The sequence below is a fragment of the Haliotis rubra genome, unplaced genomic scaffold (assembly GCF_003918875.1).
Source record: "Haliotis rubra isolate DU_JTF1 unplaced genomic scaffold, ASM391887v1 Scf837, whole genome shotgun sequence".
Classification (NCBI taxonomy): domain Eukaryota; kingdom Metazoa; phylum Mollusca; class Gastropoda; order Lepetellida; family Haliotidae; genus Haliotis; species Haliotis rubra.
The window spans coordinates 259,806-281,234 of record NW_025767565.1 but is presented as its reverse complement, the minus strand read 5'-3'; the positions used below and the strand labels follow the sequence as shown (position 1 = coordinate 281,234).

General features: G+C 39.6%; 1 protein-coding gene across 1 annotated transcript in view; it reads left to right on the top strand.

The window, feature by feature from the left end:
* The first annotated feature begins 232 nt into the window (after positions 1-232).
* The window catches only part of LOC124262404 (glycerol kinase-like), a 54,532-nt gene continuing 33,335 nt past the window's right edge, over positions 233-21,429 (top strand). Inside the window, 1 exon segment of the mRNA XM_046696885.1 lies at positions 233-349. Coding sequence (XP_046552841.1) covers positions 284-349 — 66 coding nt within the window. The 5' untranslated portion in view covers positions 233-283.

The window sequence follows — 21,429 nt, the reverse complement described above, 5'->3', positions numbered from 1 at the left end:
AATACCTAGTTGAAATCTTAGTTTTCTAATAAAGCCGAAAATATCACCCTCTAGTGGATTCATGTAGAGGGAGAACAAATTGACAGCCAAACAAACTGGTCATTTTACAAGTTGATGCATTTTCAGAAATACCTAATCTCACAGAACATGTACACAGTTGAAAAGTAATCGTTTCCCAATCCCACTCCGTCTGAAAGCCAAGTAAAGTTTTAACAGAACCCGCTGGAATGGGAGATAACTCTTAGCCTGCACCCTGTGACAGCATTTGCAGCCGACAGTCACAATGTCGAAGAGTCGAGGGCCTCTCGTGGGTGCTATCGACCAGGGCACGAGCAGCACAAGATTCCTCGTGAGTGTTACCCATCTTGCTTCCATCATCTCGCTATACCCACTCGAGACAACTAACTATGGCTAAATGAGAGTGCGCACATGTTTCGTGAACTTGGAAAAGAAATGTTAGCACTACCACAAGGAAATGTTTTTCGTTTTAACCTTGCGTGCGTGCTTTTAGAAAAGTCATGTTAGTTAGTCACTAAATTATATTGACGACATTAAAATGATTGAATTTCTATTGATTGAAGTTACGAAGTCATCATTTTGAGTGCGTAGATCAGTTCGGGCGGGGTTGGCTGGGTCGGGGTTGAGCGTTGTGTTATCGAGATGTACCTTGAACCATGTCGTTATGAAGTGACAGGATAGTGAGTGTCGATCCTAGCAAGTATAACACGTCTAATACATTTAGCAAACAAACAGGGGTAGTCTGTCAGCTTGATGAATACTAATATGTTTTGACAGGCAGAGATATTACCCCAGCTTGGTTCGTGTTTCGGTTTATCAGCAGTAGAACATTGTCGGACAGGAACCGTGACGTTGTGACCCGCCCTTCAAACTTACCATTCAACGGTGTCGGTGTCTCTGCTCACAGCATCAGATCACTCTAAAGACATGGTGTTGAATATGTATTGGTGTTGGCCCCAAACATCAGTTGTTGCACTATGGATATTGTGTAGTACATGACTCAAACAGCAGGAGATATGGTTACTAAGAAGATGGGCTGTGCACAAACAGGAAGAATTGTGTCAAATTCTGTCTGAATACTTGATTGTATTATTGGAAAGCTGTGGACAAGTTTGATGGCTAAGATGTCACTTCTTGACAGTGTAACACTGAGTGTTAGAACATGGGAGATGTAGTATACACATACTACCACTAAAGATGTCTTCAGGTTATCTAGCTGTGGTAGTATTTGAATGTAGGGAACTTATCCGCATTTATTTATCTATTTATTATAATCTATTTATATAGCACCGAGTTCCAGCTAGGCTGCTCACAGACGCTTTGTTTTTCCCTTGATCATAGGATGTCAATCTCAACAGTACTTCGTAATATCAATCTCAACTCCCTGGGGATCATACAACTCTTGCAGCCCCTAGGCGCATCAAGTTAATGTGTCTTTCCCAACCTTACAAGGTACCCATTCACAGCTGTGTGGACTGGGACACATAGTCTCACAGCACTTTCTCCAAGTTTACTGCACGTTGCTGTACCTGCAACTAGGTGCAGGGATCCAGATAATTTTTCAACATCAGGAGTACATACTCCATATTTTTTCAATAGGGGAGTACTGGAAAACCTTACGAGTACATTTAGAGTACAGATTGGAATTTAGTGGAGTATCAGTAAGCTTGTGTTTCGTTTCATATATGCACCATATATGTTTTAGCCGTACATACGCCGATATGGCCCTTATCTGGAGCCCTGTAGGTGTCTGCGCGTATTCATGTGGCCACCATCTGGTCATATACCAATGGATTCGTGGGTCCTTTTAAGTGCTCAGGGTTGTGTACTGTACACTAGAGGTTGTGACAACACTGAAAGAGTCTGCACACAAAGTTGACTCCAAGGTTTTTTACAAGAAGAAGAAGAAATATAGTTTATTAACATGTCACATGCTGCAATTCATTAAAAAAGGATTTAAAAACAGCATCCGGCTGTATGGCCTATGAGACACAGATATCACAGTTGTATAGATACATTGGTAATAAAATCACACCCACACATAGTCACACGCAAGTCCAAACATGTGCACAAACACATGCACACATGCACGCACACACACACACACACACACACATTCACCTTCTTACTCTAAAAAGCATAAATTATGTAAATAGCAAACACCAGGTGGGCTCAATCCGTCACCTCAAGCTCGCTGGATTTCTAGCCTGGCACCTTAGCAAGCTCGCCCACCACACCCACGGCCATCACACATATATACTATACACTGACAGTCAAAATTCATTTTGCAGAAAAATTAAGTTTATAAGTATTCAGAATCATTTTGAAAGATGAACTAAGCTGATGACCTAAGAAAGATGCCTAAGCTGCTAAAGATAATGATGCCAAGTAACCCATACAGGCTATGGGACTCCAATACCTTCCGACTGAGTTCTCGCTGACATGGTGCATGTCATGGCTGGCTGATTTGTTCAGTCATCCTGGGCTGTAGTGTACTCAGGATTGGTTAAGGATAATCAAATAATTTCATTTAAGAATAAGATACCTTGAGAATCGGTGTGGCGTGTCACTGAAACTAGTGAAAGATAGTAATGTGCCTATTAAATGTGGAGCTGTATGTAAAGTGGAACAATGGATCTGTTGTTCTACACAGCAAACAGACAGCGTTGCTGTAGTGTTGAACATGTTACATTTAGAGGACACGTTTAATAACTAAATTACATATGTCCATGACTACAAGTACCCCTGGCCTTCACGTCTCACCCAGGACACATTGGCTGTGACAGACTTGTCTCACCATTGTCAAGTTACAGTGAGAGCACAAGTCCCAAACCTTCAGACTTGCATGGGGTTACCTAGCCTTGCTCCAACTCCAAGGCTGTACTGAATGCTAAGCCCATGGATGTATAGTAAACTATTAATTATTAGCTCAGAGACTTGTGCAAGTCTATGGTTACTGTTGCCTGGGCTGTGTGAATGTCAGACTTGTTGATTGTGTAGTTTGTGGCGTGTCATGTTCTGTATTATTTCTGTCTTGACTCATGAAAGTGACAGGTTCTTCCCTTGTTGTGATTTATGAGAGCAAAAAAACCCATGGCGACTCAGCTAATTCACATGTGCTTTGAGTGTGGTAAGCCAAAGTCCATTCTGGTCCTGGGCCCACTTGAGCTTTAAACTTGGGGCTGTTCAGAAATGGGTTAGGCTGTTCAGAAATATGATGGCCTGTTGGTATTCATGTTGTTTATATGCTAACCATAAGAACTGAAACCTTCATGATGAATGAGCAGGAGAAGACTTCTCTGGGCTGATGAGCATGCCCTGGCCTACCATTCATAGACCCGTGATGAGCATGCCCTGGCCTACCATTCATAGACCCGTGAAGATCCAGGTTAGAATTGGTCTTCAGCAACCCTCTTGTCGTAAAAGGTGACTAATGGGATTAGGGGTCAGGCTTGCTGACCTGGTTGACTGATGTCGTCATATCCCAATTGCATAGATCGATGCTCATGTTATTCATCACTGGCATTTAACAACCTACAAACCAACAAACCTACCATTTGCATTTGGGATGCTCTGCATATGTTGGTTGTAAGATGGGATGCTCTGCATATGTTGGTTGTAAGATGGGATGCAATGCATATGTTGGTTGTAAGATGGGATGCTCTGCATATGTTGGTTGTAAGATGGGATGCTCTGCATATGTTGGTTGTAAGATGGGATGCACTACATGTGTTGGTTGTAAGATGGGATGCACTACATATGTTGGTTGTAAGATGGGATGCACTACATATGTTGGTTGTAAGATGGGATGCTCTGCATATGTTGGTTGTAACCAGGGATGCACAGGATATGTTGGTAATAAGAGCTGCACACATGGCTTTTAGTTCTCTTGTTCTCCCCTTTCCATGGGACATGTATATTGAATTACTGCTGTGGGAACAGGTGGTTTTGTCTCTATCTGACACATCATAGAGCTGGGAGATATATCATTCTTGTAGAGCATTAATCACCAACAAATATTGACTACAGGACAACACATACACATACATGACAGAAGCCTCCTCTGATGACAAGTCACGAGACATGAGACAATGTAGTTACATGTTTCACAAGTATCCTTGTTATCTATATATTTATTTCGACTGTATTTTCCATCCTGCCATCAGATAGGGGATAGCACTTTACTTTGTCTGGTTTGGGAAAAGTGTGGTTGTTGACCCTTGTCTGACTCCACTCAGCACTGTGAGGGCACAGTGAGGTCACCAGTGTGGGGTGGCAGGGTCAGGACACTGTACATTAATCAGAGAGTGGAACCTGACACCCCTGACTGAGGGAGAGCAGCCTTCACCAAGGCTGTTTGTCATTATATAGACTAACGTTTAGTCCCTGAATACATATAATTGTGATAGTAGCAAATAAACCCATTTAAATTGAAAAGGAGCCCCAGTGAGACCAGAGATTCCTGAACCTGAGGACATTTAGACTTGCTTTATTTAGGGCTTTAGCATTGCAAGGAGGGCCAAGCATTGGGGAAAATAATGTGGTTCAGGGACTGTGAGACAGACTAGTCATTATACACCATCACTGTCTGTCTCTATAGTTCAGGCCTACCATACAAATGGTGAACAAATCATCAAAACTGAACTCATATACACCAAAACAGAACAATAATCACCAAAACTGCAACAATATCCTCTAAAACCGAAACAATACATCTGCAATGGAAGACTAATTGTTTGGAATGGAAACAAAACTCTCGATCAGCTACAAGATACGGTCGCCGAGCGTACAAAACGGCCTTCATAGCATCCCAACACAGCAGTCATAGCATCCCGAAACGGCATACAAATCGTCAAAGATGGCGGCGAGGGGAGACGAATAGGCTTTGGTACATAATGTATTTCATCACTATGAGTCTAATCTTGAAAATTTGATATCGGGATGTAGTGCATAAACCCCCTATTGTAGTAAGCTTCAAACCTATGTCCATACTTCTCAGTGTCAGGCTTGCAATTCTGCACAATGTGGTCCCTCGTTCAACCGAATAAGATTTCTTGTCAACATGCCAAGCTACAGTTTCTCTTCAGTTTTGTAAATAAAGTATTCATAGCATCACATTCAACATTACTATATTTTAGTGATTTAAAAAGTTTACAAAAACTTTGTTCATTCTCCGTGAATTGCATATCTAAGTGATTATTGGGAGGTATAGGCTCATGTCATCCCCATTATTGGGAGGTATAGGCTCATGTCATCCCCATTATTGGGAGGTATAGGCTCATGTCATCCCCATTATTGGGAGGTATAGGCTCATGTCATCCCCATTATTGGGAGGTATAGGCTCATGTCATCCCCATTATTGGGTGGTATAGGCTCATGTCATCCCCATTATTGGGAGGTATAGGCTCATGTCATCCCCATTATTGGGAGGTATAGGCTCATGTCATCCCCATTATTGGGTGGTATAGGCTCATCATAGAGTCATGTCATCCCCATTATTGGGTGGTATAGGCTCATGTCATCCCCATTATTGGGTGGTATAGGCTGCTCATGTCATCCCCATTATTGGGTGGTTTAGGCTCAAGTCATCCCCATTATTGGGAGGTATAGGCTCATGTCATCCCCATTATTGAGAGGTATAGGCTCATGTCATCCCCATTATTGGGAGGTATAGGCTCATGTCATCCCCATTATTGAGAGGTATAGGTCCATGTCCTCATTATTGGGAGGTATAGGCTCATGTCAACCCCATTATTGGGAGGTATAGGCTCATGTCATCCCCATTATTGAGAGGTATAGGCTCATGTCATCCCCATTATTGAGAGGTATATGCTCATGTCATCCCCATTATTGGGAGGTATAGGCTCATGTTTTCATTATTGGGAGGTATAGGCTCATGTCCTTATTATTGGGAGGTATAGGCTCATGTCGTCCTTATTATTGGGAGATATAGGTCCATGTCGCCAAAATGAAGATTTGTATCGATGCACTGTATCACAAGATATATAGAGAATACTACACGAGGTCTCATTACATACGAGTTATACGAAACGAGTGTCCTTCCCATGGTATCATAGGAAGGTCACGAGTTTCGTATAATTCGTATGTAATGAGACCTTGTGTGTGTATTTTATTTATTACCCACGTCTTACATGCATTAAGATGACAAAATAGCATATTTTTGTTCATATTTTGGTTTCAAACCGAAACCGGTTTCATGAAGAGGTTGCGGAAGAGTTTTGTACTGTAGTACAATATTTGCATGACGTCACACTGTAAAGACGTCACTACCTTGGTAACCGACGTCACGATGCATGTCAGTTGTCATCGCCTCGACAGCCTCCTACAGTAAACTACTCCGTAGAACCGCGTTTCTTGGTTTGCAGTTGCTTCATTCGGCTAGCATCACTGGTGGAAACATTGTGCTTATGTTTTTTGTCGGATATAATGTCTCAGTTTGACTCACAATTAAACAGCGACACGGCAACGTTCACAATGTTTACATTCCCACAATGCATTAAGTTGTAGAATGAATGAATTCGCGTGTTTGTTATGAGTGAAAAAATAGTTACGTCAGAATCTGACCTAGTTGAGAGGTTATCGGTTATCCCATCAAATCATTAGAATCTCAGGTCAAGTCGTTACGACACAGGTCAACGCAATATGACACTCGTGTGACATACGAGATCAGTATGCAACTACCAATACGCTGACCAATTGGGTAATAAAATGATGATCTCAATACCATCTATGAATCATTACACACCTTATTGATTCAAGTCAGAAGAAGAATGTGATCCCAAATGGCTGAAATCACCAAACTGTCCAGAAATAGTTAGTAACTGCTATGTTATGTATCCAGCTTACCTGAAGTGTCAGCACTGGGAGTTGGGGTCGGGTAGGTCAGGAAACTTAGATTGTAGCACTTAGTGTTCACCATCTCAGTCTGCACATTTGGCTTCTCCTCTGGAAATTTGACATCTCTTCTGGCTTATGAAGCTGAACATCGTCTGGGCATCACCAGAGCTATTGTACAGAATTCTGTTCCAATGTTCAGCATGGCTGTCCTGGCAAGTCCATAGTGAAATCATCTATACGTAGTTACATTCTTGGAATGGTAATTGGTGGTACCAGCTGGCTGCTCACTCCCGCTGCCATTCATGCACAGATGCCAACAACAGGTCAATTACAGAGCTCTTGTGTTTGTTAATGATTGTATGGTGTATTAAGGGGACCGATTAGGCTCACGTTTTAATTCATTAGTGAGAGTAGGGTTATACTGGTATAGCTGTACTGTCAGTATGTAGGGAGACTAATGTTTCAATTCATCAGTGAGAGTAGGGATATACTGGTATAGCTGTACTGTCAGTATGTAGGGAGACTAATGTTTCAATTCATCAGTGAGAGTAGGGTTATACTGGTATAGCTGTACTGTCAGTATGTAGGGAGACTGGTATAGCTGTACTGTCAGTATGTAGGAAGACTAATGTTTCAATTCATCAGTGAGTGTAGGGTTATACTGGTATAGCTGTACTGTCAGTATGTAGGGAGACTAATGTTTCAATTCATCAGTGAGAGTAGGGATATACTGGTATAGCTGTACTGTCAGTATGTAGGGAGACTAATGTTTCAATTCATCAGTGAGAGTAGGGTTATACTGGTATAGCTGTACTGTCAGTATGTAGGGAGACTAATGTTTCAATTCATTAGTGAGAGTAGGGTTATACTGGTATAGCTGTACTGTCAGTATGTAGGAAGACTAATGTTTCAATTCATCAGTGAGAGTAGGGTTATACTGATATAGCTGTACTGTCAGTATGTAAGGAGACTAATGTTTCAATTCATCAGTGAGAGTAGGGTTATACTGGTATAGCTGTACTGTCAGTATGTAGGGAGACTGATGTTTCAATTCATCAGTGAGAGTAGGGTTATACTGGTATAGCTGTACTGTCAGTATGTAGGGAGACTAATGTTTCAATTCATCAGTGAGAGTAGGGTTATACTGATATAGCTGTACTGTCAGTATGTAGGGAGACTAATGTTTCAATTCATCAGTGAGAGTAGGGTTATACTGGTATAGCTGTACTGTCAGTATGTAGGAAGACTAATGTTTCAATTCATCAGTGAGAGTAGGGTTGTACTGGTATAGCTGTACTGTCAGTATGTAGGGAGACTAATGTTTCAATTCATCAGTGAGAGTAGGGTTATACTGATATAGCTGTACTGTCAGTGTGTAGGGAGACTAATGTTTCAATTCATCAGTGAGAGTAGGGTTATACTGATATAGCTGTACTGTCAGTGTGTAGGGAGACTAATGTTTCAATTCATCAGTGAGAGTAGGGTTGTACTGGTATAGCTGTACTGTCAGTATGTAGGAAGACTAATGTTTCAATTCATCAGTGAGAGTAGGGTTATACTGGTATAGCTGTACTGTCAGTATGTAGGAAGACTAATGTTTCAATTCATCAGTGAGAGTAGGGTTATACTGGTATAGCTGTACTGTCAGTATGTAGGAAGACTAATGTTTCAATTCATCAGTGAGAGTAGGGATATACTGGTATAGCTGTACTGTCAGTATGTAGGAAGACTAATGTTTCAATTCATCAGTGAGAGTAGGGTTATACTGGTATAGCTGTACTGTCAGTGTGTAGGAAGACTAATGTTTCAATTCATCAGTGAGAGTAGGGTTATACTGATATAGCTGTACTGTCAGTATGTAGGAAGACTAATGTTTCAATTCATCAGTGAGAGTAGGGTTATACTGGTATAGCTGTACTGTCAGTGTGTAGGGAGACTAATGTTTCAATTCATCAGTGAGAGTAGGGTTATACTGGTATAGCTGTACTGTCAGTATGTAGGGAGACTAGTGTTTCAATTCATCAGTGAGAGTAGGGTTATACTGGTATAGCTGTACTGTCAGTATGTAGGAGACTAATGTTTCAATTCATCAGTGAGAGTAGGGTTATACTGGTATAGCTGTACTGTCAGTATGTAGGAAGACTAATGTTTCAATTCATCAGTGAGAGTAGGGTTATACTGGTATAGCTGTACTGTCAGTATGTAGGAAGACTAATGTTTCAATTCATCAGTGAGAGTAGGGTTATACTGGTATAGCTGTACTGTCAGTATGTAGGAAGACTAATGTTTCAATTCATCAGTGAGAGTAGGGTTATACTGGTATAGCTGTACTGTCAGTATGTAGGAAGACTAATGTTTCAATTCATCAGTGAGAGTAGGGTTATACTGGTATAGCTGTACTGTCAGTATGTAGGGAGACTAGTGTTTCAATTCATCAGTGAGAGTAGGGTTATACTGGTATAGCTGTACTGTCAGTATGTAGGAAGACTAATGTTTCAATTCATCAGTGAGAGTAGGGTTATACTGGTATAGCTGTACTGTCAGTATGTAGGAAGACTAATGTTTCAATTCATCAGTGAGAGTAGGGTTATACTGGTATAGCTGTACTGTCAGTATGTAGGAGACTAATGTTTCAATTCATCAGTGAGAGTAGGGTTATACTGGTATAGCTGTACTGTCAGTATGTAGGAAGACTAATGTTTCAATTCATCAGTGAGTAGGGTTATACTGGGTATAGCTGTACTGTCAGTATGTAGGGAGACTAATGTTTCAATTCATCAGTGAGAGTAGGGTTATACTGGTATAGCTGTACTGTCAGTATGTAGGAAGACTAATGTTTCAATTCATCAGTGAGAGTAGGGTTATACTGGTATAGCTGTACTGTCAGTATGTAGGAAGACTAATGTTTCAATTCATCAGTGAGAGTAGGGTTATACTGGTATAGCTGTACTGTCAGTATGTAGGAAGACTAATGTTTCAATTCATCAGTGAGAGTAGGGTTATACTGGTATAGCTGTACTGTCAGTATGTAGGAAGACTAATGTTTCAATTCATCAGTGAGAGTAGGGATATACTGGTATAGCTGTACTGTCAGTATGTAGGAAGACTAATGTTTCAATTCATCAGTGAGAGTAGGGTTATACTGGTATAGCTGTACTGTCAGTATGTAGGAAGACTAATGTTTCAATTCATCAGTGAGAGTAGGGTTATACTGGTATAGCTGTACTGTCAGTATGTAGGAGACTAATGTTCAATTCATCAGTGAGAGTAGGGATATACTGGTATAGCTGTACTGTCAGTATGTAGGGGAGACTAATGTTTCAATTCATCAGTGAGAGTAGGGTTATACTGGTATAGCTGTACTGTCAGTATGTAGGAAGACTAATGTTTCAATTCATCAGTGAGAGTAGGGATATACTGGTATAGCTGTACTGTCAGTATGTAGGGAGACTAATGTTTCAATTCATCAGTGAGAGTAGGGTTGTACTGGTATAGCTGTACTGTCAGTATGTAGGGAGACTAATGTTTCAATTCATCAGTGAGAGTAGGGTTATACTGGTATAGCTGTACTGTCAGTATGTAGGGAGACTAATGTTTCAATTCATTAGTGAGAGTAGGGTTATACTGGTATAGCTGTACTGTCAGTATGTAGGGAGACTAATGTTTCAATTCATTAGTGAGAGTAGGGTTATACTGGTATAGCTGTACTGTCAGTATGTAGGAGACTAATGTTTCAATTCATCAGTGAGTAGGGATATACTGGTATAGCTGTACTGTCAGTATGTAGGGAGACTAATGTTTCAATTCATTAGTGAGAGTAGGGTTATACTGGTATAGCTGTACTGTCAGTATGTAGGGAGACTAATGTTTCAATTCATCAGTGAGAGTAGGGTTATACTGGTATAGCTGTACTGTCAGTATGTAGGGAGACTAATGTTTCAATTCATTAGTGAGAGTAGGGATATACTGGTATAGCTGTACTGTCAGTATGTAGGAAGACTAATGTTTCAATTCATTAGTGAGAGTAGGGATATACTGGTATAGCTGTACTGTCAGTATGTAGGGAGACTAATGTTTCAATTCATTAGTGAGAGTAGGGTTATACTGGTATAGCTGTACTGTCAGTATGTAGGGAGACTAATGTTTCAATTCATTAGTGAGAGTAGGGTTATACTGGTATAGCTGTACTGTCAGTATGTAGGGAGACTAATGTTTCAATTCATCAGTGAGAGTAGGGATATACTGGTATAGCTGTACTGTCAGTATGTAAGGAGACTAATGTTTCAATTCATCAGTGAGAGTAGGGTTATACTGGTATAGCTGTACTGTCAGTATGTAGGAAGACTAATGTTTCAATTCATCAGTGAGAGTAGGGTTATACTGGTATAGCTGTACTGTCAGTATGTAGGGAGACTAATGTTTCAATTCATTAGTGAGAGTAGGGTTATACTGGTATAGCTGTACTGTCAGTATGTAGGGAGACTAATGTTTCAATTCATTAGTGAGAGTAGGGTTATACTGGTATAGCTGTACTGTCAGTATGTAGGGAGACTAATGTTTCAATTCATTAGTGAGAGTAGGGTTATACTGGTATAGCTGTACTGTCAGTATGTAGGGAGACTAATGTTTCAATTCATTAGTGAGAGTAGGGTTATACTGGTATAGCTGTACTGTCAGTATGTAGGGAGACTAATGTTTCAATTCATTAGTGAGAGTAGGGATATACTGGTATAGCTGTACTGTCAGTATGTAGGAGACTAATGTTTCAATTCATTAGTGAGAGTAGGGTTATACTGGTATAGCTGTACTGTCAGTATGTAGGAGACTAATGTTTCAATTCATTAGTGAGAGTAGGGTTATACTGGTATAGCTGTACTGTCAGTATGTAGGAGACCAATGTTTCAATTCATCAGTGAGAGTAGGGTTGTACTGGTATAGCTGTACTGTCAGTATGTAGGAGACTAATGTTTCAATTCATCAGTGAGAGTAGGGTTATACTGGTATAGCTGTACTGTCAGTATGTAGGAAGACTAATGTTTCAATTCATTAGTGAGAGTAGGAGTTATACTGGTATATAGCTGTACCGTCAGTATGTAGGGAGACTAATGTTTCAATTCATCAGTGAGAGTAGGGTTGTACTGGGTATAGCTGTACCGTCAGTATGTAGGAGACTAATGTTTCAATTCATCAGTGAGAGTAGGGTTATACTGGTATAGCTGTACTGTCAGTATGTAGGGAGACTAATGTTTCAATTCATCAGTGAGAGTAGGGTTATACTGGTATAGCTGTACTGTCAGTATGTAGGAAGACTAATGTTTCAATTCATTAGTGAGAGTAGGGTTATACTGGTATAGCTGTACTGTCAGTATGTAGGAGACTAATGTTTCAATTCATCAGTGAGAGTAGGGTTATACTGGTATAGCTGTACTGTCAGTATGTAGGAAGACTAATGTTTCAATTCATTAGTGAGAGTAGGGTTATACTGGTATAGCTGTACTGTCAGTATGTAGGGAGACTAATGTTTCAATTCATCAGTGAGAGTAGGGTTATACTGGTATAGCTGTACTGTCAGTATGTAGGAAGACTAATGTTTCAATTCATCAGTGAGAGTAGGGTTATACTGGTATAGCTGTACTGTCAGTATGTAGGAGACTAATGTTTCAATTCATCAGTGAGAGTAGGGTTATACTGGTATAGCTGTACTGTCAGTATGTAGGAAGACTAATGTTTCAATTCATCAGTGAGAGTAGGGTTATACTGGTATAGCTGTACTGTCAGTATGTAGGAAGACTAATGTTTCAATTCATCAGTGAGAGTAGGGTTATACTGGTATAGCTGTACTGTCAGTATGTAGGAAGACTAATGTTTCAATTCATCAGTGAGAGTAGGGTTATACTGGTATAGCTGTACTGTCAGTATGTAGGAAGACTAATGTTTCAATTCATCAGTGAGTAGGGTTATACTGGTATAGCTGTACTGTCAGTATGTAGGAGACTAATGTTTCAATTCATCAGTGAGAGTAGGGTTATACTGGTATAGCTGTACTGTCAGTATGTAGGAGACTAATGTTTCAATTCATCAGTGAGAGTAGGGTTATACTGGTATAGCTGTACTGTCAGTATGTAGGAGACTAATGTTTCAATTCATCAGTGAGAGTAGGGATATACTGGTATAGCTGTACTGTCAGTATGTAGGAGACTAATGTTTCAATTCATCAGTGAGAGTAGGGTTATACTGGTATAGCTGTACTGTCAGTATGTAGGAAGACTAATGTTTCAATTCATCAGTGAGAGTAGGGTTATACTGGTATAGCTGTACTGTCAGTATGTAGGAGACTAATGTTTCAATTCATCAGTGAGAGTAGGGTTATACTGGTATAGCTGTACTGTCAGTATGTAGGAGACTAATGTTTCAATTCATCAGTGAGAGTAGGGTTATACTGGTATAGCTGTACTGTCAGTATGTAGGAAGACTAATGTTTCAATTCATCAGTGAGAGTAGGGTTATACTGGTATAGCTGTACTGTCAGTATGTAGGAAGACTAATGTTTCAATTCATCAGTGAGAGTAGGGTTATACTGGTATAGCTGTACTGTCAGTATGTAGGAAGACTAATGTTTCAATTCATCAGTGAGAGTAGGGTTATACTGGTATAGCTGTACTGTCAGTATGTAGGAAGACTAATGTTTCAATTCATCAGTGAGAGTAGGGTTATACTGGTATAGCTGTACTGTCAGTATGTAGGAAGACTAATGTTTCAATTCATCAGTGAGAGTAGGGTTATACTGGTATAGCTGTACTGTCAGTATGTAGGAGACTAATGTTTCAATTCATCAGTGAGAGTAGGGTTATACTGGTATAGCTGTACTGTCAGTATGTAGGAGACTAATGTTTCAATTCATCAGTGAGAGTAGGGTTATACTGGTATAGCTGTACTGTCAGTATGTAGGAAGACTAATGTTTCAATTCATCAGTGAGAGTAGGGTTATACTGGTATAGCTGTACTGTCAGTATGTAGGAAGACTAATGTTTCAATTCATCAGTGAGAGTAGGGTTATACTGGTATAGCTGTACTGTCAGTATGTAGGAAGACTAATGTTTCAATTCATCAGTGAGAGTAGGGTTATACTGGTATAGCTGTACTGTCAGTATGTAGGAAGACTAATGTTTCAATTCATCAGTGAGAGTAGGGTTATACTGGTATAGCTGTACTGTCAGTATGTAGGAAGACTAATGTTTCAATTCATCAGTGAGAGTAGGGTTATACTGGTATAGCTGTACTGTCAGTATGTAGGAAGACTAATGTTTCAATTCATCAGTGAGAGTAGGGTTATACTGGTATAGCTGTACTGTCAGTATGTAGGAGACTAATGTTTCAATTCATCAGTGAGAGTAGGGTTATACTGGTATAGCTGTACTGTCAGTATGTAGGAGACTAATGTTTCAATTCATCAGTGAGAGTAGGGTTATACTGGTATAGCTGTACCGTCAGTATGTAGGGAGACTAATGTTTCAATTCATCAGTGAGAGTAGGGTTATACTGGTATAGCTGTACTGTCAGTATGTAGGGAGACTAATGTTTCAATTCATCAGTGAGAGTAGGGTTATACTGGTATAGCTGTACTGTCAGTATGTAGGGAGACTAATGTTTCAATTCATCAGTGAGAGTAGGGTTATACTGGTATAGCTGTACTGTCAGTATGTAGGGAGACTAATGTTTCAATTCATCAGTGAGAGTAGGGTTATACTGGTATAGCTGTACTGTCAGTATGTAGGAGACTAATGTTTCAATTCATCAGTGAGAGTAGGGTTATACTGGTATAGCTGTACTGTCAGTATGTAGGAGACTAATGTTTCAATTCATCAGTGAGAGTAGGGTTATACTGGTATAGCTGTACTGTCAGTATGTAGGAAGACTAATGTTTCAATTCATCAGTGAGAGTAGGGTTATACTGGTATAGCTGTACTGTCAGTATGTAGGAAGACTAATGTTTCAATTCATCAGTGAGAGTAGGGTTATACTGGTATAGCTGTACTGTCAGTATGTAGGAAGACTAATGTTTCAATTCATCAGTGAGAGTAGGGTTATACTGGTATAGCTGTACTGTCAGTATGTAGGAAGACTAATGTTTCAATTCATCAGTGAGAGTAGGGTTATACTGGTATAGCTGTACTGTCAGTATGTAGGAAGACTAATGTTTCAATTCATCAGTGAGAGTAGGGTTATACTGGCATAGCTGTACTGTCAGTATGTAGGAAGACTAATGTTTCAATTCATCAGTGAGAGTAGGGTTATACTGGTATAGCTGTACCGTCAGTATGTAGGAAGACTAATGTTTCAATTCATCAGTGAGAGTAGGGTTATACTGGTATAGCTGTACTGTCAGTATGTAGGAAGACTAATGTTTCAATTCATCAGTGAGAGTAGGGTTATACTGGTATAGCTGTACTGTCAGTATGTAGGAAGACTAATGTTTCAATTCATCAGTGAGAGTAGGGTTATACTGGTATAGCTGTACCGTCAGTATGTAGGAAGACTAATGTTTCAATTCATCAGTGAGAGTAGGGTTATACTGGTATAGCTGTACTGTCAGTATGTAGGAAGACTAATGTTTCAATTCATCAGTGAGTAGGGTTATACTGGTATAGCTGTACTGTCAGTATGTAGGAAGACTAATGTTTCAATTCATCAGTGAGAGTAGGGTTATACTGGTATAGCTGTACTGTCAGTATGTAGGGAGACTAATGTTTCAATTCATCAGTGAGAGTAGGGTTATACTGGTATAGCTGTACTGTCAGTATGTAGGAAGACTAATGTTTCAATTCATCAGTGAGAGTAGGGTTATACTGGTATAGCTGTACCGTCAGTATGTAGGAAGACTAATGTTTCAATTCATCAGTGAGAGTAGGGTTATACTGGTATAGCTGTACTGTCAGTATGTAGGAGACTAATGTTTCAATTCATCAGTGAGAGTAGGGTTATACTGGTATAGCTGTACTGTCAGTATGTAGGAGACTAATGTTTCAATTCATCAGTGAGAGTAGGGTTATACTGGTATAGCTGTACTGTCAGTATGTAGGAAGACTAATGTTTCAATTCATCAGTGAGAGTAGGGTTATACTGGTATAGCTGTACTGTCAGTATGTAGGAAGACTAATGTTTCAATTCATCAGTGAGAGTAGGGTTATACTGGTATAGCTGTACTGTCAGTATGTAGGAAGACTAATGTTTCAATTCATCAGTGAGAGTAGGGTTATACTGGTATAGCTGTACTGTCAGTATGTAGGAAGACTAATGTTTCAATTCATCAGTGAGAGTAGGGTTATACTGGTATAGCTGTACTGTCAGTATGTAGGAAGACTAATGTTTCAATTCATCAGTGAGAGTAGGGTTATACTGGTATAGCTGTACTGTCAGTATGTAGGAAGACTAATGTTTCAATTCATCAGTGAGAGTAGGGTTATACTGGTATAGCTGTACTGTCAGTATGTAGGAAGACTAATGTTTCAATTCATCAGTGAGAGTAGGGTTATACTGGTATAGCTGTACTGTCAGTATGTAGGAAGACTAATGTTTCAATTCATCAGTGAGAGTAGGGTTATACTGGTATAGCTGTACTGTCAGTATGTAGGAAGACTAATGTTTCAATTCATCAGTGAGAGTAGGGTTATACTGGTATAGCTGTACTGTCAGTATGTAGGAAGACTAATGTTTCAATTCATCAGTGAGAGTAGGGTTATACTGGTATAGCTGTACTGTCAGTATGTAGGAAGACTAATGTTTCAATTCATCAGTGAGGGTAGGGTTATACTGGTATGGCTGTACTGTCAGTCAGTGTGTAGGAAGACTAATGTTTCAATTCATCAGTGAGAGTAGGGTTATACTGGTATAGCTGTACTGTCAGTATGTAGGAAGACTAATGTTCAATTCATCAGTGAGAGTAGGGTTATACTGGTATAGCTGTACTGTCAGTATGTAGGGAGACTAATGTTTCAATTCATCAGTGAGAGTAGGGTTATACTGGTATAGCTGTACCGTCAGTATGTAGGAGACTAATGTTTCAATTCATCAGTGAGAGTAGGGTATACTGGTATAGCTGTACTGTCAGTATGTAGGGAAGACTAATGTTTCAATTCATCAGTGAGAGTAGGGTTATACTGGTATAGCTGTACTGTCAGTATGTAGGAGACTAATGTTTCAATTCATCAGTGAGAGTAGGGTTATACTGGTATAGCTGTACTGTCAGTATGTAGGGAGACTAATGTTTCAATTCATCAGTGAGAGTAGGGTTATACTGGTATAGCTGTACTGTCAGTATGTAGGAAGACTAATGTTTCAATTCATCAGTGAGAGTAGGGTTATACTGGTATAGCTGTACTGTCAGTATGTAGGGAGACTAATGTTTCAATTCATCAGTGAGAGTAGGGTTATACTGGTATAGCTGTACTGTCAGTATGTAGGAAGACTAATGTTTCAATTCATCAGTGAGAGTAGGGTTATACTGGTATAGCTGTACTGTCAGTATGTAGGAAGACTAATGTTTCAATTCATCAGTGAGAGTAGGGTTATACTGGTATAGCTGTACTGTCAGTATGTAGGAAGACTAATGTTTCAATTCATCAGTGAGAGTAGGGTTATACTGGTATAGCTGTACTGTCAGTATGTAGGAGACTAATGTTTCAATTCATCAGTGAGAGTAGGGTTATACTGGTATAGCTGTACTGTCAGTATGTAGGAGACTAATGTTTCAATTCATCAGTGAGAGTAGGGTTATACTGGTATAGCTGTACTGTCAGTATGTAGGAAGACTAATGTTTCAATTCATCAGTGAGAGTAGGGTTATACTGGTATAGCTGTACTGTCAGTATGTAGGAGACTAATGTTTCAATTCATCAGTGAGTAGGGTTATACTGGTATAGCTGAACTGTCAGTATGTAGGGAGACTAATGTTTCAATTCATCAGTGAGAGTAGGGTTATACTGGTATAGCTGTACTGTCAGTATGTAGGGAGACTAATGTTTCAATTCATCAGTGAGAGTAGGGTTATACTGGTATAGCTGTACTGTCAGTATGTAGGAGACTAATGTTTCAATTCATCAGTGAGAGTAGGGTTATACTGGTATAGCTGTACTGTCAGTATGTAGGAAGACTAATGTTTCAATTCATCAGTGAGAGTAGGGTTATACTGGTATAGCTGAACTGTCAGTATGTAGGAAGACTAATGTTTCAATTCATCAGTGAGAGTAGGGTTATACTGGTATAGCTGTACTGTCAGTATGTAGGAAGACTAATGTTTCAATTCATTAGTGAGAGTAGGGTTATACTGGTATAGCTGTACTGTCAGTATGTAAGGAGACTAATGTTTCAATTCATTAGTGAGAGTAGGGTTTTACTGGTATATAGCTGTACTGTCAGTATGTAGGAGACTAATGTTTCAATTCATCAGTGAGAGTAGGGTTATACTGGTATAGCTGTACCGTCAGTATGTAGGAAGACTAATGTTTCAATTCATCAGTGAGAGTAGGGATATACTGGTATAGCTGTACTGTCAGTATGTAGGAGACTAATGTTTCAATTCATCAGTGAGAGTAGGGTTATACTGATATAGCTGTACTGTCAGTATGTAGGAAGACTAATGTGTCAATTCATCAGTGAGAGTAGGGTTATACTGGTATAGCTGAACTGTCAGTATGTAGGGAGACTAATGTTTCAATTCATCAGTGAGAGTAGGGTTATACTGGTATAGCTGTACTGTCAGTATGTAGGGAGACTAATGTTTCAATTCATCAGTGAGAGTAGGGATATACTGGTATAGCTGTACTGTCAGTATGTAGGAAGACTAATGTTTCAATTCATCAGTGAGAGTAGGGTTATACTGGTATAGCTGTACTGTCAGTATGTAGGAAGACTAATGTTCAATTCATCAGTGAGAGTAGGGTTATACTGGTATAGCTGTACTGTCAGTATGTAGGAAGACTAATGTTTCAATTCATCAGTGAGAGAGTAGGGTTATACTGATATAGCTGTACTGTCAGTATGTAGGAAGACTAATGTTTCAATTCATCAGTGAGAGTAGGGTTATACTGGTATAGCTGAACTGTCAGTATGTAGGAGACTAATGTTTCAATTCATCAGTGAGTAGGGTTATACTGGTATAGCTGAACCGTCAGTATGTAGGAGACTAATGTTTCAATTCATCAGTGAGAGTAGGGTTATACTGGTATAGCTGTACTGTCAGTATGTAAGGAGACTAATGTTTCAATTCATTAGTGAGAGTAGGGTTTTACTGGTATAGCTGAACTGTCAGTATGTAGGAAGACTAATGTTTCAATTCATCAGTGAGAGTAGGGTTATACTGATATAGCTGTACTGTCAGTATGTAAGGAGACTAATGTTTCAATTCATTAGTGAGAGTAGGGTTTTACTGGTATAGCTGAACTGTCAGTATGTAGGGAGACTAATGTTTCAATTCATCAGTGAGAGTAGGGTTATACTGGTATAGCTGTACTGTCAGTATGTAAGGAGACTAATGTTTCAATTCATTAGTGAGAGTAGGGTTTTACTGGTATAGCTGTACTGTCAGTATGTAGGAAGACTAATGTTTCAATTCATCAGTGAGAGTAGGGTTATACTGGTATAGCTGTACTGTCAGTATGTAGGAGACTAATGTTTCAATTCATCAGTGAGAGTAGGGTTATACTGGTATAGCTGTACTGTCAGTATGTAGGAAGACCAATGTTTCAATTCATCAGTGAGAGTAGGGTTATACTGGTATAGCCGTACCATCAGTATGTAAGGAGACTAATGTTTCAATTCATTAGTGAGAGTAGGGTTATACTGGTATAGCTGTACTGTCAGTATGTAGGAGACTAATGTTTCAATTCATCAGTGAGAGTAGGGTTATACTGGTATAGCTGTACTGTCAGTATGTAGGAGACCAATGTTCAATTCATCAGTGAGAGTAGGGTTATACTGGTATAGCTGTACTGTCAGTATGTAGGGAGACTAATGTTTCAATTCATCAGTGAGAGTAGGGATATACTGGTATAGCTGTACCGTCAGTATGTAGGAAGACTAATGTTTCCAATTCATCAGTGAGAGTAGGGTTATACTGGTATAGCTGTACTGTCAGTATGTAGGGAAGACTAATGTTTCAATTCATCAGTGAGAGTAGGGTTATACTGGTATAGCTGTACTGTCAGTATGTAGGGAGACTAATGTTTCAATTCATCAGTGAGAGTAGGGTTATACTGGTATAGCTGTACCGTCAGTATGTAGGAGACTAATGTTTCAATTCATCAGTGAGAGTAGGGTTATACTGGTATAGCTGTACTGTCAGTATGTAGGAAGACTAATGTTTCAATTCATCAGTGAGAGTAGGGTTATACTGGTATAGCTGTACTGTCAGTATGTAGGGAGACTAATGTTTCAATTCATTAGTGAGAGTAGGGTTATACTGGTATAGCTGTACCGTCAGTATGTAGGAGACTAATGTTTCAATCCATCAGTGAGAGTAGGGATATACTGGTATAGCCAGTGTTCTGTCAGTATGTAGGGAGACTAATGTTTCAATTCATCAGTGAGAGTAGGGTTATACTGGTATAGCTGTACCGTCAGTATGTAGGAAGACTAATGTTTCAATTCATCAGTGAGAGTAGGGATATACTGGTATAGCTGTACTGTCAGTATGTAGGAGACTAGTGTTTCAATTCATCAGTGAGAGTAGGGTTATACTGGTATAGCTGTACTGTCAGTATGTAGGGAAGACTAATGTTCAATTCATCAGTGAGAGTAGGGATATACCGGTATAGCTGTACTGTCAGTATGTAGGAAGACTAGTGTTTCAATTCATCAGTGAGAGTAGGGTTATACTGGTATAGCTGTACTGTCAGCATGTAGGAGACCAATGTTTCAATTCATCAGTGAGAGTAGGGTTATACTGGTATAGCTGTACCGTCAGTATGTAGGAAGACTAATGCTCAATTCATCAGTGAGAGTAGGGTTATACTGGTATAGCTGTACCGTCAGTATGTAGGAAGACCAATGTTTCAATTCATTAGTGAGAGTAGGGTTATACTGGTATAGCTGTACCGTCAGTATGTAGGAAGACTAATGTTCAATCCATCAGTGAGTAGGGCTATACTGGTATAGCTGTACCGTCAGTATGTAGGAAGACCAATGTTTCAATTCATCAGTGAGAGTAGGGTTATACTGGTATAGCTGTACTGTCAGTATGTAGGAAGACTAATGTTTCAATTCATCAGTGAGAGTAGGGTTATACTGGTATAGCTGTACCGTCAGTATGTAGGAAGACTAATGTTTCAATTCATCAGTGAGAGTAGGGATATACTGGTATAGCTGTACTGTCAGTATGTAGGGAGACCAATGTTTCAATTCATCAGTGAGAGTAGGGTTATACTGGTATAGCTGTACCGTCAGTATGTAGGAAGACCAATGTTCAATCCATTAGTGAGAGTAGGGTTATACCGGTATAGCTGTACCGTCAGTATGTAGGAAGACCAATGTTCAATTCATTAGTGAGAGTAGGGCTAT